The 21,582-nt window shown below is 45.6% G+C and overlaps 1 protein-coding gene across 2 annotated transcripts in view; it reads right to left on the bottom strand.

Annotated features, from left to right (window-relative positions):
* Window positions 1–21,582, bottom strand: part of TNN (tenascin N) — a 72,803-nt gene that overhangs the window by 21,271 nt on the left and 29,950 nt on the right. The window contains exons 7-13 of one of the 2 annotated variants that reach the window (XM_010813339.2): window positions 19,142–19,405; window positions 14,969–15,232; window positions 14,048–14,311; window positions 10,857–11,120; window positions 8,725–8,988; window positions 6,693–6,956; window positions 2,274–2,537 (exon numbers count right to left, since the gene is read on the bottom strand). In XM_010813339.2, the coding sequence (XP_010811641.2) occupies window positions 2,274–2,537; window positions 6,693–6,956; window positions 8,725–8,988; window positions 10,857–11,120; window positions 14,048–14,311; window positions 14,969–15,232; window positions 19,142–19,405 (1,848 nt within the window). The remainder of the gene's footprint in view (window positions 1–2,273; window positions 2,538–6,692; window positions 6,957–8,724; window positions 8,989–10,856; window positions 11,121–14,047; window positions 14,312–14,968; window positions 15,233–19,141; window positions 19,406–21,582) is intronic. The other variant, NM_001205841.3, reaches the window with a different exon arrangement.

Raw genomic sequence — 21,582 nt, 5'->3', positions numbered from 1 at the left:
AACTGTAGCCCACCAGGCACCTCTGTCCATGGGATGGGATTCTCCAGGCAAGAATACTGGAGTGGGTTGCCATTTCCTTCTCCAGGGGTTCTTCCTGACACAGGGATCAAGCCCAGGTCTCCTGTACTGCAGGCAGATACTTTACTAACTGAGCCACCAGGGAAGCCGCAGAGAGTGGTGAGTATGAGCAACTTCGGTCAGCAAAGTCCTGGAGATGGCAGGGCTCCCAAAGTGGCAAGGAAGAACGAAGACCCAATGCTAAGACCCATATATATATATATATATGATGTGGTAAATGGCACTCTGAGTTTGGGAGTAGCAGAGGCAAACAGATCTGAAAGGCCCCTGCATACAGAAACCAGGGGCACTCAGTAAAAACACCTGCCCAGAAAGATGACCGAAAAACCAGATGGGACCCCATGCCTGGCCTTGGAAAATCACCTGAGACTTCACTCTCAGCCCTGAGGGAGGAGCATGACTCTAAATTTACTGAGATTTCCAACTAACAAACAGAACGGGAACTTATAATAGAAATTAAGTTGGTACAGAAATATAAAGCTCTGTGTCTTAGGTAACTAAGCGTGCAGCCTTAGAGGCATACCCCGTACAAAATGGGGAAGCAGGGGAGATGCTTGTACAAAGGAGGAGACAAAGGGAGACAGGGCAGTGGAGATGGAGGAAAAGCAGAGATGTCTTCTCATCCCCATGCACTTCTGCACTCAAACACCAGAGGGAAAGCGTGAAGACTACATCTCAGCAAAAATTCTAGTCAACACCACAGTAATTGGTCAGACAGCTCACTTTTTTTTAAGCAAACAAGATATGAATGGAAATTTCCATTTTGAAAAATCATTATCATAGAGGGTGATTTTAATTTAGAAGTTTCCAAAAAAGATGTCTCCAGGCTATTTTCTACCCAGTAGCATTTCAGCTGAGAACTGAAATGCAGTATTTTAATAGAAATCACGCAGCTGTTGTTTCGAATTAGGATGTTTTGACAAATTTTGAGTTTCTGTAATATCAGCGTGGTGTGGCTTTCTAAAGCATAACATCTGGTCTGGATTTTATTCCATCCATCACGCGGGAAAACTGAATTTCCTGGTTTCAAAATCAAAGGAAAACCTTAACTATGGAAATATCTTGAGCTGGCTTCTGCCACCCCTTTGCCCACCCATCCCCAGGTTATGAACCTGAGATGTCTGTCTTAGTTATTTCTACATTTCTATGAAGTAGAAAGATGAAATATTTTTGTCTTTAAAAATGGGGAAGGGGCTTCTCTGGTGATTCGGTGGTTAAGACTCTGAGCTTCCACTACAAGGGGTGCAGGTTTGATCCCTGGTCAGGGAACTAAGATCTCACACACTGCACAGCGCAGCCAAAAAAAAAATTTTTTTAATGGGGAAAGTGAAACAAAGAGAAGATAAAGAAGAAAGAGAGAGAGAGGAATGGAGGAGAAAGGAAGAGGGAGGGAGACTGGGGGTTGGGGTTGGGGGAGATGGGGGATGGAGGAAGGGAGGGGGAGAAGGAAGGAGGAAGATGTTGGTTACCCCAGGAGAGAAGTCCTGGGTATCAGGGAGCCTTGGATGTGGGAGAGTTTTCTTTCTACACACCTTTGTTTAGTTTGAAAATTTTCACTATAAGCGTGTATTACTTTTTTACTAAAAACGTCCATTAACTGTAACTGATAAAAATAATGAATACATTCAAGGCACCTCTCGTTCCAGTGGCCACACATGGTAATACTGTGGCCGCACAGGGGATGGCCAGGCTCTGCCCAGGCTGTCCAAAGAGACCCAAGGACGTCAGGGTGGGCTGCGTGATCCTGTCAGGCCCCTGGGAGGCCTCATCACGCACACAAAATACAGGCAGTCCAGGCCCCTTTGGTGGCCAACTGGAGAGGGACAGTGAGAGAAGGAAGATGCTCCACCACTGCCTCCAGCGTGGAGATGGAGGCAAAAAGGGCTCCTTGCCTCCCTCTTCCCCAAACTGGAGCGGAGGCCCAGCCAGGTCCTCAGGTCAGGACGGAGAGCCCGGGAGCTGGGCTGGGTGAAGAGGGGTGTGAGGGAGGCCCCCTTCCACACAGGCTCCTTCACACCACTCCCTTCCTAAACTGTCTGTCAAGGCATTACCTCGGAAGGGTGAAAAGGGAAGCACTCTGAAGAACGCCCTCAGGGGCAGCACTGTGTTCCCTGCTCCCCTCCTCAGACTAGATGTGGAGGAAGGCAATCTCCTGTTGGGTGTGAAGGGCTCGTGTCCCCCACCCCTCACAGTACCTGTCGGGGCCTTGGTGTCGGCCTTCCTGCTCTCCCGGTCCCCCTTCTGCGCCCACACGTGGACCGTGTACTCCACGCCCGGCCTCAGGCCTGTCAGGACGGTGCTGCTCTGCTCCTTCCCCACCGGAACCTCCCTGGTGTCTCCATCAGCAGAGGTGTAGCGCACCAGGTACCTGTCGATGACGGCCTGCACCGGGGCCCAGGAGACGGTGGCCGTGTTCTCCGTCACCTGCTCGGTCATCAGGTTCTGGGGGCTGTCAATTTCTTTTTAAAAAGGAAATGCTGAATTTTAGGGCTAAAGGAACACATCACCATTCATGTTACTTTTATTAACAATACAATTCCACTGAAAGCATTTTTCCAGGGGAAACAAACCACTGGAAAAATGTTATATTAAAACTGAAAGGAATTTGATCTTCTCCAAGTTTATCGACATGGAAATTTTTTGTCCTTCTAGTTCCCTTAAAAATTTTTTTAAAAATCTCCTGAGCAACAAGACAAGCGACCCAAATGGCAGCTGAAGGGACCTCTTTTGCTATCTCCATGGTATATAGCTATTTTGTTTCACAGAATTTGAGAGCTGAGAAGTTACATCTTTCAAACTTCTTCCCTTTCATAAAAGGGGAGGAGAAGGGAGATCTAGAGAAATGAAAAGACTTGTCCAAGATCCTGCTGTTTTTTTGCATTAAAACTTGGACTCTGGGGACTTCCCTGGTGGTCCAGTGGTTGAGACTTTATGTTGCCAATTCAGGGGGCGTGGGTTTGATCCCTGGTCAGGGAGCTGGGATCCCACATGCTGTGTGGCCTGGCCTAAAGTAAACAAACAAAGAAACAACAACAACAAAAAAAAAACTAGATAAAAACCTAGACACTCTTCCTCCTGAATTTTGAGACCTTTCACCTTCTCAAGGACTTTGCTCCCTTTCATCTGCCCTCTCTCACCTGTGCCATCAGTCTCTCCCCATCTCCCGTCATTCCCAGACAAACAAGCTCTAGGCTCTCCCGTCCCTCTGCTCCCCTTAACCGACAGACTTCTCAGGAGAACCTGCCTGTATACCCCACCTCCTGTTCACTCCTCAGCTCAGTGAAGTTTAGCATTTTCTACAGCACATCACTATAACTGCTAGTCTAGGTCACCAACAACCTCATCTTGCCAAATTCAATGGACACCTGTCATCCTCACCTTGCTCGACCTTTGAGCAACATTGGGTAGAGCTGAGCCACTACCCCTGTCTCAAAACACTCTCAGCCCTTGGCTTTCATGACTATACACTCCACTGGGTTTCTCTTAACTGCCTCCTCCTCTCTGATTTCCATCAGCAATCTGAAAATGTAGGGGAACCTGAGGTGCCGTCTCTTCCTCTCTGTCTACAGGTGATCTCCACCATGTCCGCAGCTTTATTAATATTCTAATCATTTACTTAGGGCTGTGTCAGGTCTTAGTCACAGCATGTTGGATCTTCGTTGAAGCATGCAGGATCTTTTGTTGTGGCACATGGGCTTCTCTCTAGGTGTGGCACGTGGGCTTTCTAGTTGAGGTGCTCAGTAGCTGTCCCCCAGCATATGAAATCTCAATTCCCTGACTGGGGATCGAACCTGCATCCCCTGCATTGGAAGGTGGATTCTCAACCCTGGACCAACAGGGAAGACCCTCCATAGCTTTAAACACCAGCCAGATGCTCACAGCTCCCCAGTGCCTATCAATTCTGAGCCCCTGTGTTTCTAGCAATTCTGAGTCCCTGACTTGTATCTACAAGAGCATATCCACCACAGCACCTTGCATGTATTAAACATTCAATAAATACTTGTGGAATCAATAAATAAGTCTCTCAATTAAGCAAGAAATCCCATGAGTACCTCAAGCTTAAGCATTAAGTCTTAATGTTTCTCCTCAAATCTGTTTATCGCTCAGAAGATGCCCCAATTGTCCATGTTGCTCAAGTCGGAAACAGATGTCATACTTGGTTCCTCACTTTCTTCCTGCTCCACATCTCATCCATCAACAAACACTGTCATTGATGCGTCCAAAATACACGCCCTGATGTCCTCTTTTCTCATCCCTATTGCCACCACACTTGTCCATCTCTCCCTACCAACTTGACAAATCTTCCCCCTCTACTCCTGTCATCTCTCCCATTTATCCTCCTCACTGTGGCCTGAATGACCTTACCTCATTCCATTCTTCTCCTAATAGATATAGCATGCTCCCTCTTTGAGGTACTGGGTGGTCCTATATGACCTGACCTTTCCCCCTGCCCCCATCATCTCATGCCACTTTCTCTCCCCGCCTCTATGCTCCAGCCACACCAGCCTCCTTTCAAGTTCTTCAACCATCTCGTGCTATTCCAAATCAGGGCCACACACTTGTTCTTCCCTCTGCCCAAGATGGCTAGTTTTCCCCAACCCCCTTCTGCCCTTCCTCTACAAGCACGCTGTCCAAGAGATCTCTCTGCAATGATGGGAATAGTGTAGAATCTATATGTTAGTCACACGTGGCTACTGACCATTGGAAGTGTGGCTAGTGCAACTGAGGAAATCATTTTTAAATTCAGTTCAGTTCAGTTCAATCGCTCAGTCGTGTCCGACTCTTTGCGACCCCATGGACTGCAGCACGCCAGGCTTCCCTGTCCATCACCAACTCCTGGACCCTGCTCAAACTCATGTCCATTGAATCAGTGATGCCATCCAACCATCTCATCCTCTGTCGTCCCACCTTCAATCTTCTCCTCCCACCTTCAATCTTTCCCAGCATCAGGGTCTTTTCCAACGAGTCAGTTCTTCGCATCAGGTGGCCAAAGTATTGGATATTCAGCTTCAACATCAGTCCTTCCAATGAATATTCAGGACTGACTTCCTTTAGGATTGACTGGTTTGATCTCTTTGCAGTCCAAGGGACTCTCAAGAGTCTTCTCCAACACCACAGTTCAAAACCAATTCTTCAGTGCTCAGCTTTCTTTATGGTCCAATCTCACATCCATACATGACTACTGGAAAAACCATAGCTTTGACTAGATGGACCTTTGTCAGTGAAGTAATGACTGCTTTTTAATATGCTGTCTAGGTTGGTCATAGCTTTTCTTTCAAGGAGAAAGTAATTTTTAAATTACTGTTAGTTAAAAATTTAATTAGCCACATGTTGCTAGTGGCCACTGTATTGGATGGGACAGTATAACAGAACTGTAAGCTGGACACATGGCCATCAAGCTAAAGACTCCATTTCCCAGTTCCCCTTGTGGTGAGGGACACTGTGTCTTCGGTCTAGCCGGGGGAATGTGAGGAGTGACATGTGCAGTGCAGGCATCTCTTCCCTTTCCCACGCCCCTTTCCACTGCCTGGAGTGAGGATGGGTAATGACCATGTATTGGATTGGCCAAGAAGTTCATTTGGGTTTTTCTGGGAAAACTCCCTATGAATGGCTGAGCAACAATATGGAAGGAGCTTGGGTCTCCTGAACCATGGAGCTATCATATCAGCCTTGGCCCCTTATGCTCTGACCATTCCACAAGAGAGAAATAAATTTCTTTCTTGTTTAAGCCACTGTTATTTGGGTGTTTCTGTCAATGTGCATCTTTTTTTTAATTTATTTTTAATTGGAGGATAATTGCTTCACAATGTTGTATTGGTTTCTGCAGTACATCAACATGAATCAGCCATAGGTATACATATACTCTCTCCCTCTTGAACCTCCCTACCTCTTCCCATCCCATCCCACCCCTCTAGGTTGTCACAGAGTACCAGGTTGAGCTTTCTGTGTTATCTACTACTCCCCCATTTCATCCCTGCCCTGTTATTATCTACACATATACCATGGTCATCCCCTTCACAAAACTTATAATTTATAGTTAAAAATGCATTTGCTTGTTGACTATCTGTCTTTCCCACTGGACTTCAAGACAGTAGGAATCATATTTATTTTGTTTACTGCTATATCCCAGGCCTGGCACTTACAAAATGTTCATTAAAATTTAGCTGCATGTTGAAATGAACACTGACCTTCAACTGCCAAAAGTTACCTTTGTTCCTTTAATCTAAACACCACCTATTAAGTAAAAAATAAAATCAAATAGCTTGCTACACAACAGTACTTTAATGCAGTGGTTTCAAGAATTTTATATTGGCTCTATCTTATTCCCGATAATTTCCTATAGCTGAGAAGCATTGTCATTAAAAACACAGGCTTTGGAAAATAGTTTTAACACATTCATGGGATTGCTCAGTACTGGGCCCATTATTATGCTTTGTTCTTTCTTTAGGTGAATGGAGCTTGTTGTTTTGTTTTGTTTTTTTTACTATAAACTCCTAATATAATCCACAGTCCCTGAGGACATGGGCCACAAAAGCAGCAGTGCCGTAATTCAGCAGCAGTAGATCGGCCCACAGTGAAAAACCCTAGTTTGCTTTTCTTGTCCCTCATGTTACCTGTCGGGGCCTTGGTGTCGGCCTTCCTGCTCTCCCGGTCCCCCTTCTGGGCCCACACGTGGACCGTGTACTCCACGCCCGGCCTCAGGCCCGTCAGGACGGTGCTGCTCTGCTCCTTCCCCACCGGAACCTCCCTGGTGTCTCCATCAGCAGAGGTGTAGCGCACCAGGTACCTGTCGATGACGGCCTGCACCGGGTCCCAGGAGACAGTGGCCGTGTTCTCTGTCACCTGCTTGGTCACCAGGTTTTGGGGGCTGTCAATGTCTGAAAAGAAAACAACAATCAATTTGGAGAAAATCACAGCCACCTTGCTTGGGGTGACACCCTTTCATGTTTCGTGGGATTTCCATCTTGCGTGCTCTAACTGCATCATGGACATATGTGTTCTGTCCCCATAAAGACTTTGACTCCTCAAGGAGAAAGCACAGTAGACCAAAACCCGAGTGTCTGTACTATTACCTCTACCAAGAGTTTAGCAAGACAAATTTCTTTCTTCATTCATTAGGCATATGTCAAATGCCCACTATATACAAGGCGTGGGACTAGACAGTTTGCAGGGTTCCGTTGAAGAAGACATGGTCTCTGCTCAGTTCAGTTCAGTCCAGTCGCTCCGTCGTGTCTGACTCTTTGCGACCCCACGAACCGCAGCAAGCCAGGCCTCCCTGTCTATCACCAACTCCCAGAGTCCACCCAAACCCATGTCCATTGAGTCGGTGATGCCATCCAACCATCTCATCCTCTGTCATCCCCTTCTCCTCCTGCCCTCAATCTTTCCCAGCATCAGGGTCTTTCCAAATGAGTCAGCTCTTTGCATCAGGTGGCCAAAGTATTGGACTTTCAGCTTCAACATCAGTCCTTCCAATGAACACCCAGGGCTGATCTCCTTTAGTATGGACTGGTTGGATCTCCTTACAGTCCAAGGGACTCTCAAGAGTCTTCTCCAACACCGCAGTAGCTAAAAATTTTGTTTCTAGTATCATGTCAACAAAGACTTCTCAGTTCATACAAGATGATTCTACCAGCCAGATGCCAATATAAGCTCCCAGAGGAAGAGGGCTATGTTCTACTCCCCTTGGGGTTCCCACTGCCTAGGAGGGAGTAGGGCCCATGGAAAATGCTCAACATATGTTGTTAAATGATTCGGCAAAATTAAAATCCAGTTTTAATATGCTTTAGCAGATCTTAGATTCACTTGTAATGCTGGTTTGCTGGCTAAATCACAGTACAGAAATATAATCATACATCTCTTTCACAATAAGATGAGAATATAACCTAGAAGTTACACCTGAAAATAACACAATATTATAAATCAACTATAAAAAGTTCAGACATAAACCCATGCACGTGCATGTGTGTGCTAAGTCACTTCAGCCATGTCTGACTCTTTGTGACCCCATGGACTGTAGCCTGCCAGGCTACTCTGCCCATGGGATCCTCCAGGCAAGAATACTGGAGTGGGTTGCCTTGCCATCCTCCAGGGGGTCTTCCTGACCCAGGGGTCGAACCTGCAGCTCCTGCATTGCAGGTGGATTCTTTACCACTGAGCCACCAGGGAAGCCAGAACATAACATAGAAATTATCCTTATCCTCAAATATCTCATTATAGTAAAGCAAACCACATACAACTACTCACTTTGGTAGATGTAAAGTCTACTTTTTGAAGTTGAGTTTTGAACACATTACAGTTAATATTCATGGCATTTGATTTTCATTTTCTGTTTCCAATCACAAACTCAACAGGAGAGCCTCAATACTGAACAGAAGACTCACACACTCGGAAGGAGCACTGGCAGGACCTGACCATCAGTCACAGCAGACTTGCAGCTTGGAGGCTGCCAGGTGGCCCTGACTTGTAAAGAAACCAGTTAAATGGAAATGAGAGATGGAACATGCAGTACATTATGATGGAACACCATCCTGCCCTTCCATAAATCATCAGCTTTGCCAGTTTTCAGTTCAGGAAACCAAAACTAGATGCGGCATAGCCTTAGCATGACAGGCCTTACATTCCCAAAGAACAGTGCTCTGTTACCTGTCGGGGCCTTGGTGTCGGCCTTCCTGCTCTCCCGGTCCCCATTCTGGGCCCACACGTGGACCGTGTACTCCACGCCCGGCCTCAGGCCTGTCAGGATGGTGCTGCTCTGCTCCTTCCCCACCGGAACCTCCCCGGTGTCTCCGTCAGCAGAGGTGTAGCGCACCAGGTACCTGTCGATGACGGCCTGCACCGGGTCCCAGGAGATGGTGGCCGTGTTCTCCGTCACCTGCTCGGTCACCAGGTTTTTGGGGCTGTCGATGTCTAAAAGGTAAAGTACACTATTAGCAAGCACCAGAGACTGAGACCATGTTCCTTGGGGTGAGGCAGTCTCCATTCTTACGGATTTCCTGCCTCCTGTGTGGATTTTTAGTTGTTTCATGGATGTAGGTCTTCTCACCACAGCTGGACTCTTGGATCCTCAAGCAGGTGGCACAGGACAGCAGAATGGGCACCGGATCCAGAGTCAGAAGAGCTCCATTCCAATCCCAGCCCAGGAGGCAGAGGGGAGGACCACCAGGAGGAGCTACGGGCTGGAGCCAGCAGACCTGGGCTCTAAGTCCAGCTCGATCATCAGCCAGCAGCGGCCCTGCACAACTCTGCCACCCCTGGCTGGGTCTCCATCCTCATTTGTAAAATGTGGGCCTTGCCAAATAGATTTTAAGGTACCATAATATTCCATGAATATTCCATGAATCATCAGCTAACTTTGTGACTTGTCGAAATCATTCACGTCTCTGTATTTGAGGTTTCTCAGCTGTAAAATGGGGATATTGATTCCTGCTCTACCCATCTCAATGAATTCCTCTGAGTACCAATGAAATGAAGAATATAATTCTCATTCATTGCTGGTAGGAATGTAAAATAGTGCCACTCCTCTGGAAACAATTTGGCAGCTCCTCAAACAGTTAAACATAGAGTTACCATATGACCCAGGAATTCCACTCCTAGGTATATAGCCAAAAGAATGGAAAACATATGCCCACACAAAAATTCGTTCATAAACGCTCACAGCATCATTATTCACCATAGCCCCAAAGTGGAAACAACCCAAATGCTCATCAACTGACAAACGGATAAACAGAATGAATTAGATCCATGTAATGAAATATTGGAGAAGGAAATGGCAACGCACTCCAGTGTTCTTGCCTGGAGAATCCCAGGGATGGCAGAGCCTGGTGGGCTGCCATCTATGGGGTCGCACAGAGTCGGACACGACTGAAGTGACTTAGCAGAAGCAATGAAATATTATTCAGCAATAAAATGTATGGACACAAGCTACAACATGGGTGAACCTTGAAAATATTATGCTTAGTGAATGAAGTCAGCCACAAAGGGCCACATATTCTATGAATCTATTTATATGAAATGTCCAGAATAAGGAACTCTCTACAGACAGAAAGTATGTAGCTTCCTAAGGCTGGAGGAAGCAGTGCTGGGGAACAACTGCTAATGTCTGGGGTTTGTTTTAAGAGTGATGAAAATATTCTGAATTAGACAGTGGTGATGGCTGCTCCATTCTGTATATACTAAAAACCACTGAATCACACACACTATAAAAAGGTGGACTTTATAGTATGTAAATTATAACTCAATAAGTCTGTTCTTAAAAAATGAGAAACAGAGATGAAAGAGCTTTAAAAATTATGAACTGTTACTATTTAAAAGTGCAACCTTAGGATCCTCAGAATGGAGTACACAGCAATCAAAAGAGAATTTCTCCACTAAGAAAGCCATAAGACTTCCTTGTTCCGAAGAGATTGCAGCGCAAGTCATTTTCCTAAGGTACTTACCTCACAGATCCTAACATGTGGCTTATTTCTTTCCTTTCAAGAAGAAATGTTTAATGATTGATCACAAAGTAAATTCACAGTTGGAGGGACAGTGGATAGATAAAACCAATTACCATTTATCTTTGCAAGATCAAAGTATGAGGCCAAATGTGAGCCCCTTATTTTGATGTAATGTGTAAAAAGGAAATGAGGGATGGTATGTGGTTTGGCAGAAGTCTACCCTCCTGGTCTTCCAGAAATCATCAATTCTGCCACTGTCAGTTCAGGAACACAAAACTTGACCAGCCATTGACTTTAGCATGTCAGGGGTTCCATTTCTAAACAGCAATGCTCCCTTACCTGTCGGGGCCTTGGTGTCAGCCTTCCTGCTCTCCCGGTCCCCCTTCTGCGCCCACACGTGGACCGTGTACTCCACGCCCGGCCTCAGGCCTGTCAGGACGGTGCTGCTCTGCTCCTTCCCCACCGGAACCTCCCCGGAGTCTCCGTCAGCAGAGGTGTAGCGCACCAGGTACCTGTCGATGACAGCCTGCACCGGGGCCCAGGAGACGGTGGCCGTGTTCTCTGTCACCTGCTCAGTCACCAGGTTCTGGGGGCTGTCGATGTCTGAAAGGAAGATGCTGATCAATAAACACTATTCACAGAGTGAAATCTTGTGGCCACGTTGCTTGGGGTGGGGTAGTTTCCTGTTCTCATAATTTTCCTATCTCATATGTCAGGTTTCAGCTGTTTCATGGACATAGATCTCTTTATACATCCAGACTTGAGGATTTTCAAGGAGGAAGCACAGAACAGCAGAATGAGCAGTAGACCCGGAGTCAGGAGAGCCGTGGCCCTGGACAACCCAGCTGTCTCCAGCTGGGCCTCAGTTTCTTGATCTGTAAATCTTGCCTTCAGGTTGTATGGTCTCAGGTACCTCTGAGCCCTACTGGTCCATGCATGCATCTAATCTCATAAATTATTAACTTGCTTTGTGACCCTGGGCAATTCACTTCACTTCTCTGCATCTGTAAAACGGGGGTGTTCAATAGTTATTGTACATCTCTCCAGGGTAGCTCTGAAAACCAGGACCAACAAACATCATGTAGAAAGGGGTCTTGACTATAATATGGTTATCAGTGTTTATAGGAAAAAAAGGCATAGGGAGATAACATGAGTACATATTCTGTAGAGTTGAGTATCATAGGACTTAATAACATGTCCTTTATAACAGTTTCTGGCACAGAGTGCATGTCCAGTGACCACAAGCTATTTTAAATGATAGCAGTTTGTTGATATTTTACAAATGTACAAGATTATATTTCTCCATACTGCACATAGATAATGTATTCAAAAATGTATTCACCAAGAGAATAAGAGCACTTCTCTGTTCCACATACAGGCATACCTAGTTTTATTGTGCTTCTCTCTATTGTGCATCACAGATATTACACTTTTCACAAATCAAAAGTCTGTGGCAATCCTGCACACAGCAAGTTATTGGCACCATTTTCCATTTGCCAACAACATTTGCTCACTCTATGTCTTTGTGCCACATTTTGGTAATGCTCATAATATTTCAAACTTTTTCATTCTTATTATATTGGTTTTGGTGATCTGTGGCAAGTGATCTTCAATGGTACTACAATTTGCTGAAGGTTCACATAATGATGAGCATTTTTAGCAAAAAAGTATTTTTAATTAAAGTATATACATTTTTTAGGCATTATGCTATTTACATTTCATAGACTACAACGCATTGTAAATTTAACTTTTATATGCACTGGCAAACAAGAAATTCATGTGACTTTCTTTATTGTGATGTTCACTTTATTGCAGTAATGTGGAAACAAACACAATATTTTGGAGATATGCCTATAGTTGATTGCAAAAGCCATTACCCAAGGTCTTATCATAGACTTACAATCATATGTTCAAGTGGGACCATCCTTATCTTGGCTTAGGCCTGACCCCAAGAAAATAAGTATCTACATTCCAACCTGAGGGCCCAAAGCCAAGGTGGGTGCAACAGTTTTGTGGCCTTTGATTGATCAACCAACTACAGACTATGAATGAGGTTGGAGAGCACAAAGAGGTGGGACTTAGAGAGTGGATTTCTTTGAAAAGAGTTACACGGAGAGTCCCATGGGTGAGGGCCAAGCCTCGAGTAAACAGTTGCAATAGGATCCCTTGCTGACCTGCACAGGTATACTCTAGAGCAAAAGTTCTCAACCAGGGGTGATCTCAGTTCAGTGTGGGATAGGGAGGCTCCTGGCCCCAAATGGGTAGAGGTCAGAGATGCTCCTAAACATGCTACAGTGTACAAGACAGACCCCTGCAACAAAGAATTATCAACAGTGCTCAGGATGAGAAAACATGACCAAAGCTTAGGGAACACCATGCGCTGGTGTCTGACCTGTGCATAAAATATCTGAGGTGTGAAAAAACTGCTGGTTGCCTTGCTGCAGAGAAAGGAGACACTGCAACGTTGGGAAAAAAAAAAAAAAAAACATATATCTGGCTGCGTGGACAAAGGGTGCATGTGCGTTCCACATGGCCAGATGTGGACCAAGGCAAGGATAGCCCACCTGGGGTTACTTTAGAAGCTGTTGAAGGGAATCATCCAGAAGGGTGAAGAGATCCCACCCACAAGATCACTCCAGTGAAAGAGTTGAGGGAAGAGGACAGATGAGCTGTCTCTGAAGAACCAAGGAAGTGTTCCATGAAGGAAAAGTTGTTTTTAATCCTTGTTGGGCACCATTGGCAGACTCAAGCCAGCTGTGACTGTTACTGTCAAGTGAGATCCCTCACCTCTCCTCCTGCTGACCCCTGAACTCCCACACACAAAACATTAATGGGTCAGAAAGTCTAGCTAGCACTCTGGAAGAACAGTGCTTGAAGAACAGAAGAGAAATATGAGAGAAGCCAAGCACAACCCCTTCCGTGGCAGGCAGTCCACCCACGAATGGCCCAAGCTGATGAAGAAGAGCAGGTTTAACTTTCAAATATGTACAATTACTTGGATGTATATATCTTAATTACTAAAATGAAACATATTGGGGGTTTAAAGTGACTTAGACATTTGCTTATTCTGAACCAATAAAACACCATCATTTCTACCAAAAATGTTCATCCAAAGGGCAGAAACAAAAATAAGCACTGTGGAAAGGCTTTAAACTGGTGAGGAAGGAAGAAATTTGGTTTTGGATCAGCCCATCCCTCAGCATGGTCATTACTTGTGCTTTCTTTATATTTATTCCTTATGAAGGGGAAGGTTTTCGGTGTAAACAACAAAGCAGGTGCACAGACAGACAAATGACCATGAGCAGGAACGTCAGTGTTGAAAGCCTAAACTTTGGTCTTTAACCAAACAGGACAAGCTACACATTCTAAGAGAAGCCACGCCATGGAAGAAAGGGGTACACAATTTCCTATGCGAGGATACCAGCCTGCTCATCCTTAAGCCTCTCTTTCTGCTAAGGTGAGAGAAGGAAAACCAACCTAGACAGACCATGAGCTTAGCAGTGACACAGTGACAATATGTGCTCCATTACCTGTCGGGGCCTTGGTGTCGGCCTTCCTGCTCTCCCGGTCCCCCTTCTGCGCCCACACGTGGACCGTGTACTCCACGCCCGGCCTCAGGCCCGTCAGGACGGTGCTGCTCTGCTCCTTCCCCACCGGAACCTCCCTGGTGTCTCCATCAGCAGAGGTGTAGCTCACTAGGTACCTGTCGATGCCGGCCTGCACCGGGGCCCAGGAGACGGTGGCCGTGTTCTCCGTCACCTGCTCGGTCACCAGGTTCTGGGGGCTGTCGATTTCTTTAAGAAAACATTTGGGAAAGACTAAGCCTTGAAGCAACATAAGAGATACCCATCACCCCATCACAGAGATTTTTATCTCCTAGAGCCCTCTTAGCACAAGACAATGGCTTTCCCATCCCAGATTCCCTGGTGGGAGTCAAGGGAGAAAGTAACCCCTGGTTCTCCACATCAAAGGACTCCTCATTATAAAGCTGACATACTTCCTTAGCTTCCAACTCCCTAAAATGTGGGAGGAACAATGTCTTCTTTAGCAACATTATGGCACATCAAAACAATCCATCAAGTACCTGGCATGATTTTGGGGTATCTAATTTACCATTCTATCAGGGGCTACTTCCCAAGCAATCGTTATAGAAGTACTATCATAATCATTGCAATGACCAGATCCTATCAGTATCTTGACTGAGTCTGCTAAAAACACAGCCACTGCACAGCTTTCCTTCTGTCTTCTAGTCGGCTGAGTGGCTCCATGAGTAGCTGTCACCGTCAGGAAGGGCAGCACGATGAGATCACCACTAGAACTCACCATCTCCTTTGAGCTTTCAGTCTCTGCTTTGCAAAGTCTCTCAACTCAAGACACATCTTTTGTCACCATGCACACCCAAATCCACACCCTCAAACTTCAATCCCCATTGACCATCTTTCTCTTGTTACCTGTCGGGGCCTTGGTGTCAGCCTTCCTGCTCTCCCGGTCCCCCTTCTGCGCCCACACATGGACCGTGTACTCCACACCCGGCCTCAGGCCCGTCAGGACGGTGCTGCTCTGCTCCTTCCCCACCGGAACCTCCCTGGTGTCTCCGTCAGCAGAGATGTAGCGCACCAGGTACCTGTCGATGACGGCCTGCACCGGGTCCCAGGAGACGGTGGCCGTGTTCTCCGTCACCTGCTCTGTCACCAGGTTCTGAGGGCTGTCAATTTCTTTAAGAGATAAAAAAGTGTACCATTTGCCAACTCACTAATTTGTGAAAGGCCAGCACACAAACAACCAAAATGATGACCTCAACAAATTTCAGAGTGTGTTATATGCCAATAGTTGGGATAACTTATGGGTTTAATTAAGCAAGTGGTCTGAAATTTCCAAGAATGAGCCATTTGCATTTAATGAAAAGTAAGGTTTACAGACAAAGCCTATATTGAGTCTCAACTCTATAAACTTTTCTCTACAAGTTGCCTTTGAATAAAAAGAATTTGTCTTCATATACACATTTCTCCATTACCCTGGATTTACATAATGTACTCTTTTAGTTCCTGACTCCTTATACTGGAAAGCAGTTACACTTCAATAAATCTTTGCATCAGATCTAATATTTTCTTTTGGAAAAAAAATATCCAATAAGTAGAAGCTGTCAGTTCTTTCCATATAAAACATTATGTCTGAGGCCAGAGAACTTGGAGACTTTTAAAGTATTTGATGTCTAGGTGGATAAAAATAATCCTACTTGTCTGAGTTTCTATGCAGTTGAAACCTGGGTTCCACTATATCCTGGTTGCCAACTTAGAACAAACTATACAACTTAAGTCTTGGTCTCCTTGTCTCTACAAAGAAGGAAATATCAGTACCTACCTCTGTTTATGATGAATGGTAAATGAGATATTGCATAGTAAATCTTAAATATGAGCTCTTTGCTATTACGAATGTCACTTAAGGTATGAAATATCACTTTGTCCTCAAAACGTAAACCCTTAAAAGGTCAATAACCTAAGGAATCAGGTGTAATGATTAGCATGCCTTTACTCTCCTGTTTCAAAAACCACCTCTTTGAAAGGATGAGCTTTCTATGACAACAGCTTTATTTCAGACCTCTACACCATAACTTGCCAGTGTGGCCAGGCCAGCTCGGTGGGATACACAGACAAGGGAGAACATGCCAGAAGGAGCACAGGAGCTGGAATGTACCACCAACAGCTGACATGAAAGGACAGTTTATCCTGGGATTCGGAGCTGGCTTCTCCGTCCCAGCTTCATCTTTCCACACTCCACCCCTCTCACTCACCCACCCACCATAAATACCACTAAAGATAACATTACCAAGATAAGCTGATGTTAAGCCATGAAAACCAGCCTGTCATATTCCCACACCTTGGCTGTCCAGCCGCTCAGTCGTGTCTGGCTCTTTGCGACCCCATGGGTTGCAGCACGCCAGGCCTCCCTGTCCTTCTTTGCATGGGCTGCTCCCACTGCCAACAGCCGCCCATCCTTCTAGACTCTTCAGGCGTCACCTCCGCCTGTGGGCTGCCATGACCGCTCTCACCCCTACCTTTTTTCAGACTCCCATAGTTCCAGGGTTATGCTAACACAACGTAAGTCACTGCACTTTATCTTTTTCACTTGTCTTCTCCTCCCAGAGGACTGTGAGCAACGTATGAGCGCAAACCGTGTCTTCTACCTCTGTACCCCCAGAGCCCGGCTCCGTGCCTGACACCCCCGGCAGCACCGCACCAGTAGCTCCTCTAATCCGTGGTACTTATTCACACCGCCCTCATCTGTGAGCAGGGAAACCTCTTCTTTATTACAACTTTCGCTGTCTTAAAAAGGTTGACCCAGGGACTTCCCGGGTGGTCCGGTGGTTAAGAATCCACCTGCCAATGCAGGGGACATGGGTTCAGCCCTTGGTCCGGGAAGCTCCCACATGCTACAGGGAAACGAAGCCTGTGCACCACAACGACTTGAGCCCACGAGCCGAGAGCCTGTGCTGCTCAACCAGAGAGGCCACCTCAACGAAGAGCCCGTGCACCACAGCTAGAGCAGCCCCACTAGCGCCTCTCGCCACAACTAGGGAAAACCCGTGCACAGCAACGAAGATCCAGCACTGTCAACATAAATAATAAACAAATGTTTTCTTAAAAGGTTGACCCACGTGTTCTATTCACAACACCCAAAATCTTGGTAAATGGAAGGCCACGTGTAATATAACCCGGGATCTGGTAATCTACGGTCCGTCCATCAGCCAAATCTGACCCACTGCCTGATTACATAAATCAAGTGTTATTAGAACACAGTCATGCCAGTTCATTTACATACTGTCTATGGCTGTTTTCTCATTTCAGTGGCAGAGTGGAGTAGACCACCAGAGACTGTGTGGTCCCCAAAGCTGAAAATATTTACTCTCTGGCCTTCTGTAGAAGGTTTTCTGACCCTGACTTTAAACAAATCTAGATCTCACCACCCTTACTGCCAACTGCCTCTTCCCCTGGAGGAGACAAAGACCACGTGGCCTCAGGAGGCTCTGGACCATGAAATGCTTCCAGGTCAAATGCGGATTAACATTTCTGTGCACTGAATGTTTGTGTCTTTTCAAAATGTATATGTCGAAGATCTAACCCCTCATTTGATGGTATTTGGAGGAGGGACCCTTGGGAGGGAATGAGCTTTAGATGAGATCATAAGGATGGGGCTCCCATGGTGGGATTAATGTCTCTCTGAGAAAAAGAGGAGACCAGAACCTCCTCCTCTCCAGCACGTAAAGAAGAAGGAAGCATCTGTAAGTCGAGAAGAGGGCCTTCACCAATAAATGAATCAACTGGCATCCAGATCATGGGAATTTCCAGGCTCCAGAACTGCAGGAAATAAGGTTCTGTTGTTTAAGCCAACCAGCCCATGGTGTTTTGCTATAGCAGCCCAAGCAAGAAATAAGCACAACTATGATTTATGTAGCACTCTCTATGTCAGGTAGGGGCTTCCCTTGTAGCTCAGTTGGTAAAGAATCTGCCTGCAATGCAGGAGACCTGGGTTCAATTCCTAGGTCAGGAGAAGGAAATGGCAACCCATTCCATTATTCTTGCCTGGAGAATCCCATGGACAGAAGAGCCTGGAGGGCTACAGTCCATGCAGTCCCAGAGTTGGATACAACTTAGCAACTAAACCACCACCACCTCTATGTCAGGTACTTACATGGATTAATTCATGTAATCCTCACACTAACCCAGTGATGTAGAGTTACGTGCCCCATCTAATAGACAAGAATCTGAGGAACAGAAGTGAAATAAGTTACCCCAAATCTCTCGGCTAATAAATGGTAGAGCTGAGATTAAAACTTGGACAGTCAAGCTTCTGAAACCGTATTGCTAATTGATTATCAGCTTTTCTGAGCATCTTGACACTAAGAGACTGTCCAAAACAGAAGTCTATCAATAGGTGAATACTTTTCTAGGATTCCTGTCACGTGTGTGGGACGTCGTGGATTCCAGGATTAGGCTTTCTGAATTCAAAGTTGGTGCCAGAGGAGGGTTTAAGCAGAAGGAATGTCTGGGATATACATTCCCATGCAGCCTCAGAACACCTGCAGGCCCCAGCCAAGCAGAATGATGGGATGGAGTGAGGGAGCCCTTACAGTTTCGGAAAGCATAAAGTTAGAATTGGTACACTTGGTAAATGTTGACTCAGGAGGCAAACCATTTTCATGGTCTGAAAGACAGCTCCAGATTACACACACAGTGCCTGTGCCATCACTGCAAGCTGAGATAAGCATTCAAATTCACTGTCAGCCAAATGTTTTGAGTTTTCACATCCAAAAAAAAATGAAAATTAGAAAGTGTTCCTCTGCTCTGAGGGAGTCGCATGTGGAATTTCAACCCACGTAAGTATGACCTTCTGATTCAAATTAAAAGGATGACCTCTTTTGCTTGAGGTTAAAAAGGGGAAAAATTCATAATTAAGAAATTTAAAATTGCTTTGGCAACCCCCTGCCCCTGCAAACAAAAGAGCTGGTGCTAGGTGGGATTCGGTCTCCTAATTCAAGAATCAATCTTCTCCCTGCCGTGAGGAAGTCTGTTTATTTAGAGATGGGAGAGAATAAGAATGAGAGACGACTCCCCTTCTCCTGTTACCTGTGAGGGCCGTGGTGTCCACCTTCTTGCTCCCCTGGTTGCCCCTCTCAGCCCACACGTAGACTTCATAGGCCTCCCCCGGCCTCAGGCCTGTCAGGACAGTGCTGTTCTGCTCCCTGGGCACCGCCGTGTCCTTGGTCTCCCCGTCAGCGGAGATGTAGCGCACCATGTACTTATCGATGACCGCCCGAACTGGGTCCCAGGAGACCGCCACTGTGTCTTCAGTCACTCGGTCGGTGACCACATTGGTTGGACTATCAATTTCTTCATAAACATAACACAAGAAAGAAAAATTAGAGAAGACCTTTGGCTGGTCAAGGTTACAAATGTTTCAAGATTGCATTCTTCTGGATGACCTGGTTCCATAGTCTGTGCAATGCAAGACTCTCTGTCATCTATGACAGGGAACAACTGGCCTCTGCTTGAACCCTAAGCTGAGAAAAGTCTTCCTGATGGATGTCCATTTTCAGACCACTGAACACATTAGAGAAAGCTCTTCCAAGTGTGTCCACTTGAAGTGGCTGCTCCTTCAAGGATGTCTACCCTTGGTGGGCATGGAGAATACATCTAATTCCTCTTCTCAGAGACCATTCAGCAGGTGGATGGTCTCTTCCTATACTGTGCTGTACTTAGTCACTCAGTCATATCCGACTCTTTGTGACCCCATAGACTGTAGCCCGCCAGGCTCCTCTGTCCATGGGGATTCTCCAGGCAAGAATACTGGAGTGGGTTGCCATGCCCTCCTCCAGGGGATCTTCCCAACTCAGGGTCTCCAGCATTGTAGGTGGATTCTTCACCATCTGAGTCACCAGGGAGGCCTGGTCTCTTCCTACTTCTCCCCTAATCAAAACAGCTTCACCTCTCTAATTTATGCACTTGTAAATTAAAATCTATTATATTGTATTATAAACTTATATTACCAACTTCCCACTTAGTTTCTAGAATTGGCATTTACATCTAGACGTGTTCTTGTCTTTCCCTTTTCATAGAAAAATTCCCAGAACTCAGTCCATTCATTCAACAATTCACTGAGCATCCATTCCATGCCATGGAGTGTAATGGCTCTCAGGAATCACCAATTAACAGGACAGTCAAAAATCCCTCTTCATGTAGACTTCATATTCTAGAAGGACTAACCCAGAACAAAATGTCACAGACACGTTACCCCTCAATAACAGCCTCAGCCCAGAGCCTCAGAAAATCCCAGTTACCCCAGGGGTTTTCAACCTTTGTCAACCAAGGACACCTACTAAGTACCACCACCAGAGGGTCTACTTCAGAAGGTCTGAGATATGCCCTGACATCTCTATTTAAAAAACAGATACACAAAACTGCACAGGTGATTCTGATGTCCATCAAAGTTTGAGGATCTCCACATTAAACCACATCTTCCCAATTTTTGCATATCATACATGTCCTGGACCCACCATTTATCCTCATTATATTTTATCTTGCAGATTCCATTTATAATGTAGTCTTTCATCCAAGATGCCCACTTTCCTTTCCAGGTTCTTACCATTTGCAAACTTAATAAGTGATTCATCTGAGTGCACCCATCAAGGTCACTGATAAAGATGCTTGCCCCAAGACCCCGCCTTACATATAGACTGGTATCCTTCTGGGTGAAGACACACAGAAAGGAAATCTGAGCATTTTTCTTCTTCCTCATCCTGCTCTAGTTCTCTTGGCCAAGGATTTTCCAGCAGAGAAGTTACAACTTTACATAGCTATGTTCTCTGACACCAGTGCACTTTTCTTGAGCACAGTGGCTGTGTTTTGTGTGCAAGGAAATGAAATACGTCCTATCACCTCAGACAGTGCATATTTTGGTTAATAAATCAACTGCCATTTATTAACCACACACTAAGTGCCAGGTGCTTTTAATTCATGACTTTATCAGACCTCATAGTAACAACATAAGGCATTCACCAGGTCCTCCATGTACTAGTTTGCAAAATTAATAATGGTTACCATTTTGAGATCACTAATTATATGCAAGACTCAGAGAGATTAGATAAATTGCCCAAACTACACAGACAGTAAATGGTAGATCCTGATTCCTTCTTTAAACAATCATTGAGTGTCTACTTGGAGCCAGAGACTCAGCAGTGGTATGAGTTAAATTGTGTCCCCTTACCAAAAAGATAAATCTAAGTACTAAACCCCAGCACCTCAAAATGTGACTTCATTTGGAGGTCTAGAGATATAGGGTTAAAATGAGGTCTTTATGGTGGTGGAACCGATCCTTACAAAAGGGGGAAATTTGGACACAGACACATTCAAATGGAAGACAAGATGAAGACACTCAAGGAGGAGACAGGCATGTGAACAGGCACCCCAGTGTTCACTGCAGCATTGTTCACAAGAGCCAAGACACGGAAGCAGCCTAAAGGTCCATCAACGGAGGAACGGGTAGAGAAGATATATATTAGTATGTATCC

Source organism: Bos taurus, chromosome 16, assembly GCF_002263795.3.
Source record: "Bos taurus isolate L1 Dominette 01449 registration number 42190680 breed Hereford chromosome 16, ARS-UCD2.0, whole genome shotgun sequence".
Lineage (NCBI taxonomy): Eukaryota > Metazoa > Chordata > Mammalia > Artiodactyla > Bovidae > Bos > Bos taurus.
Note: the sequence above shows the minus strand (reverse complement) of the source record. Positions and strands in the feature narration are given on the sequence as shown.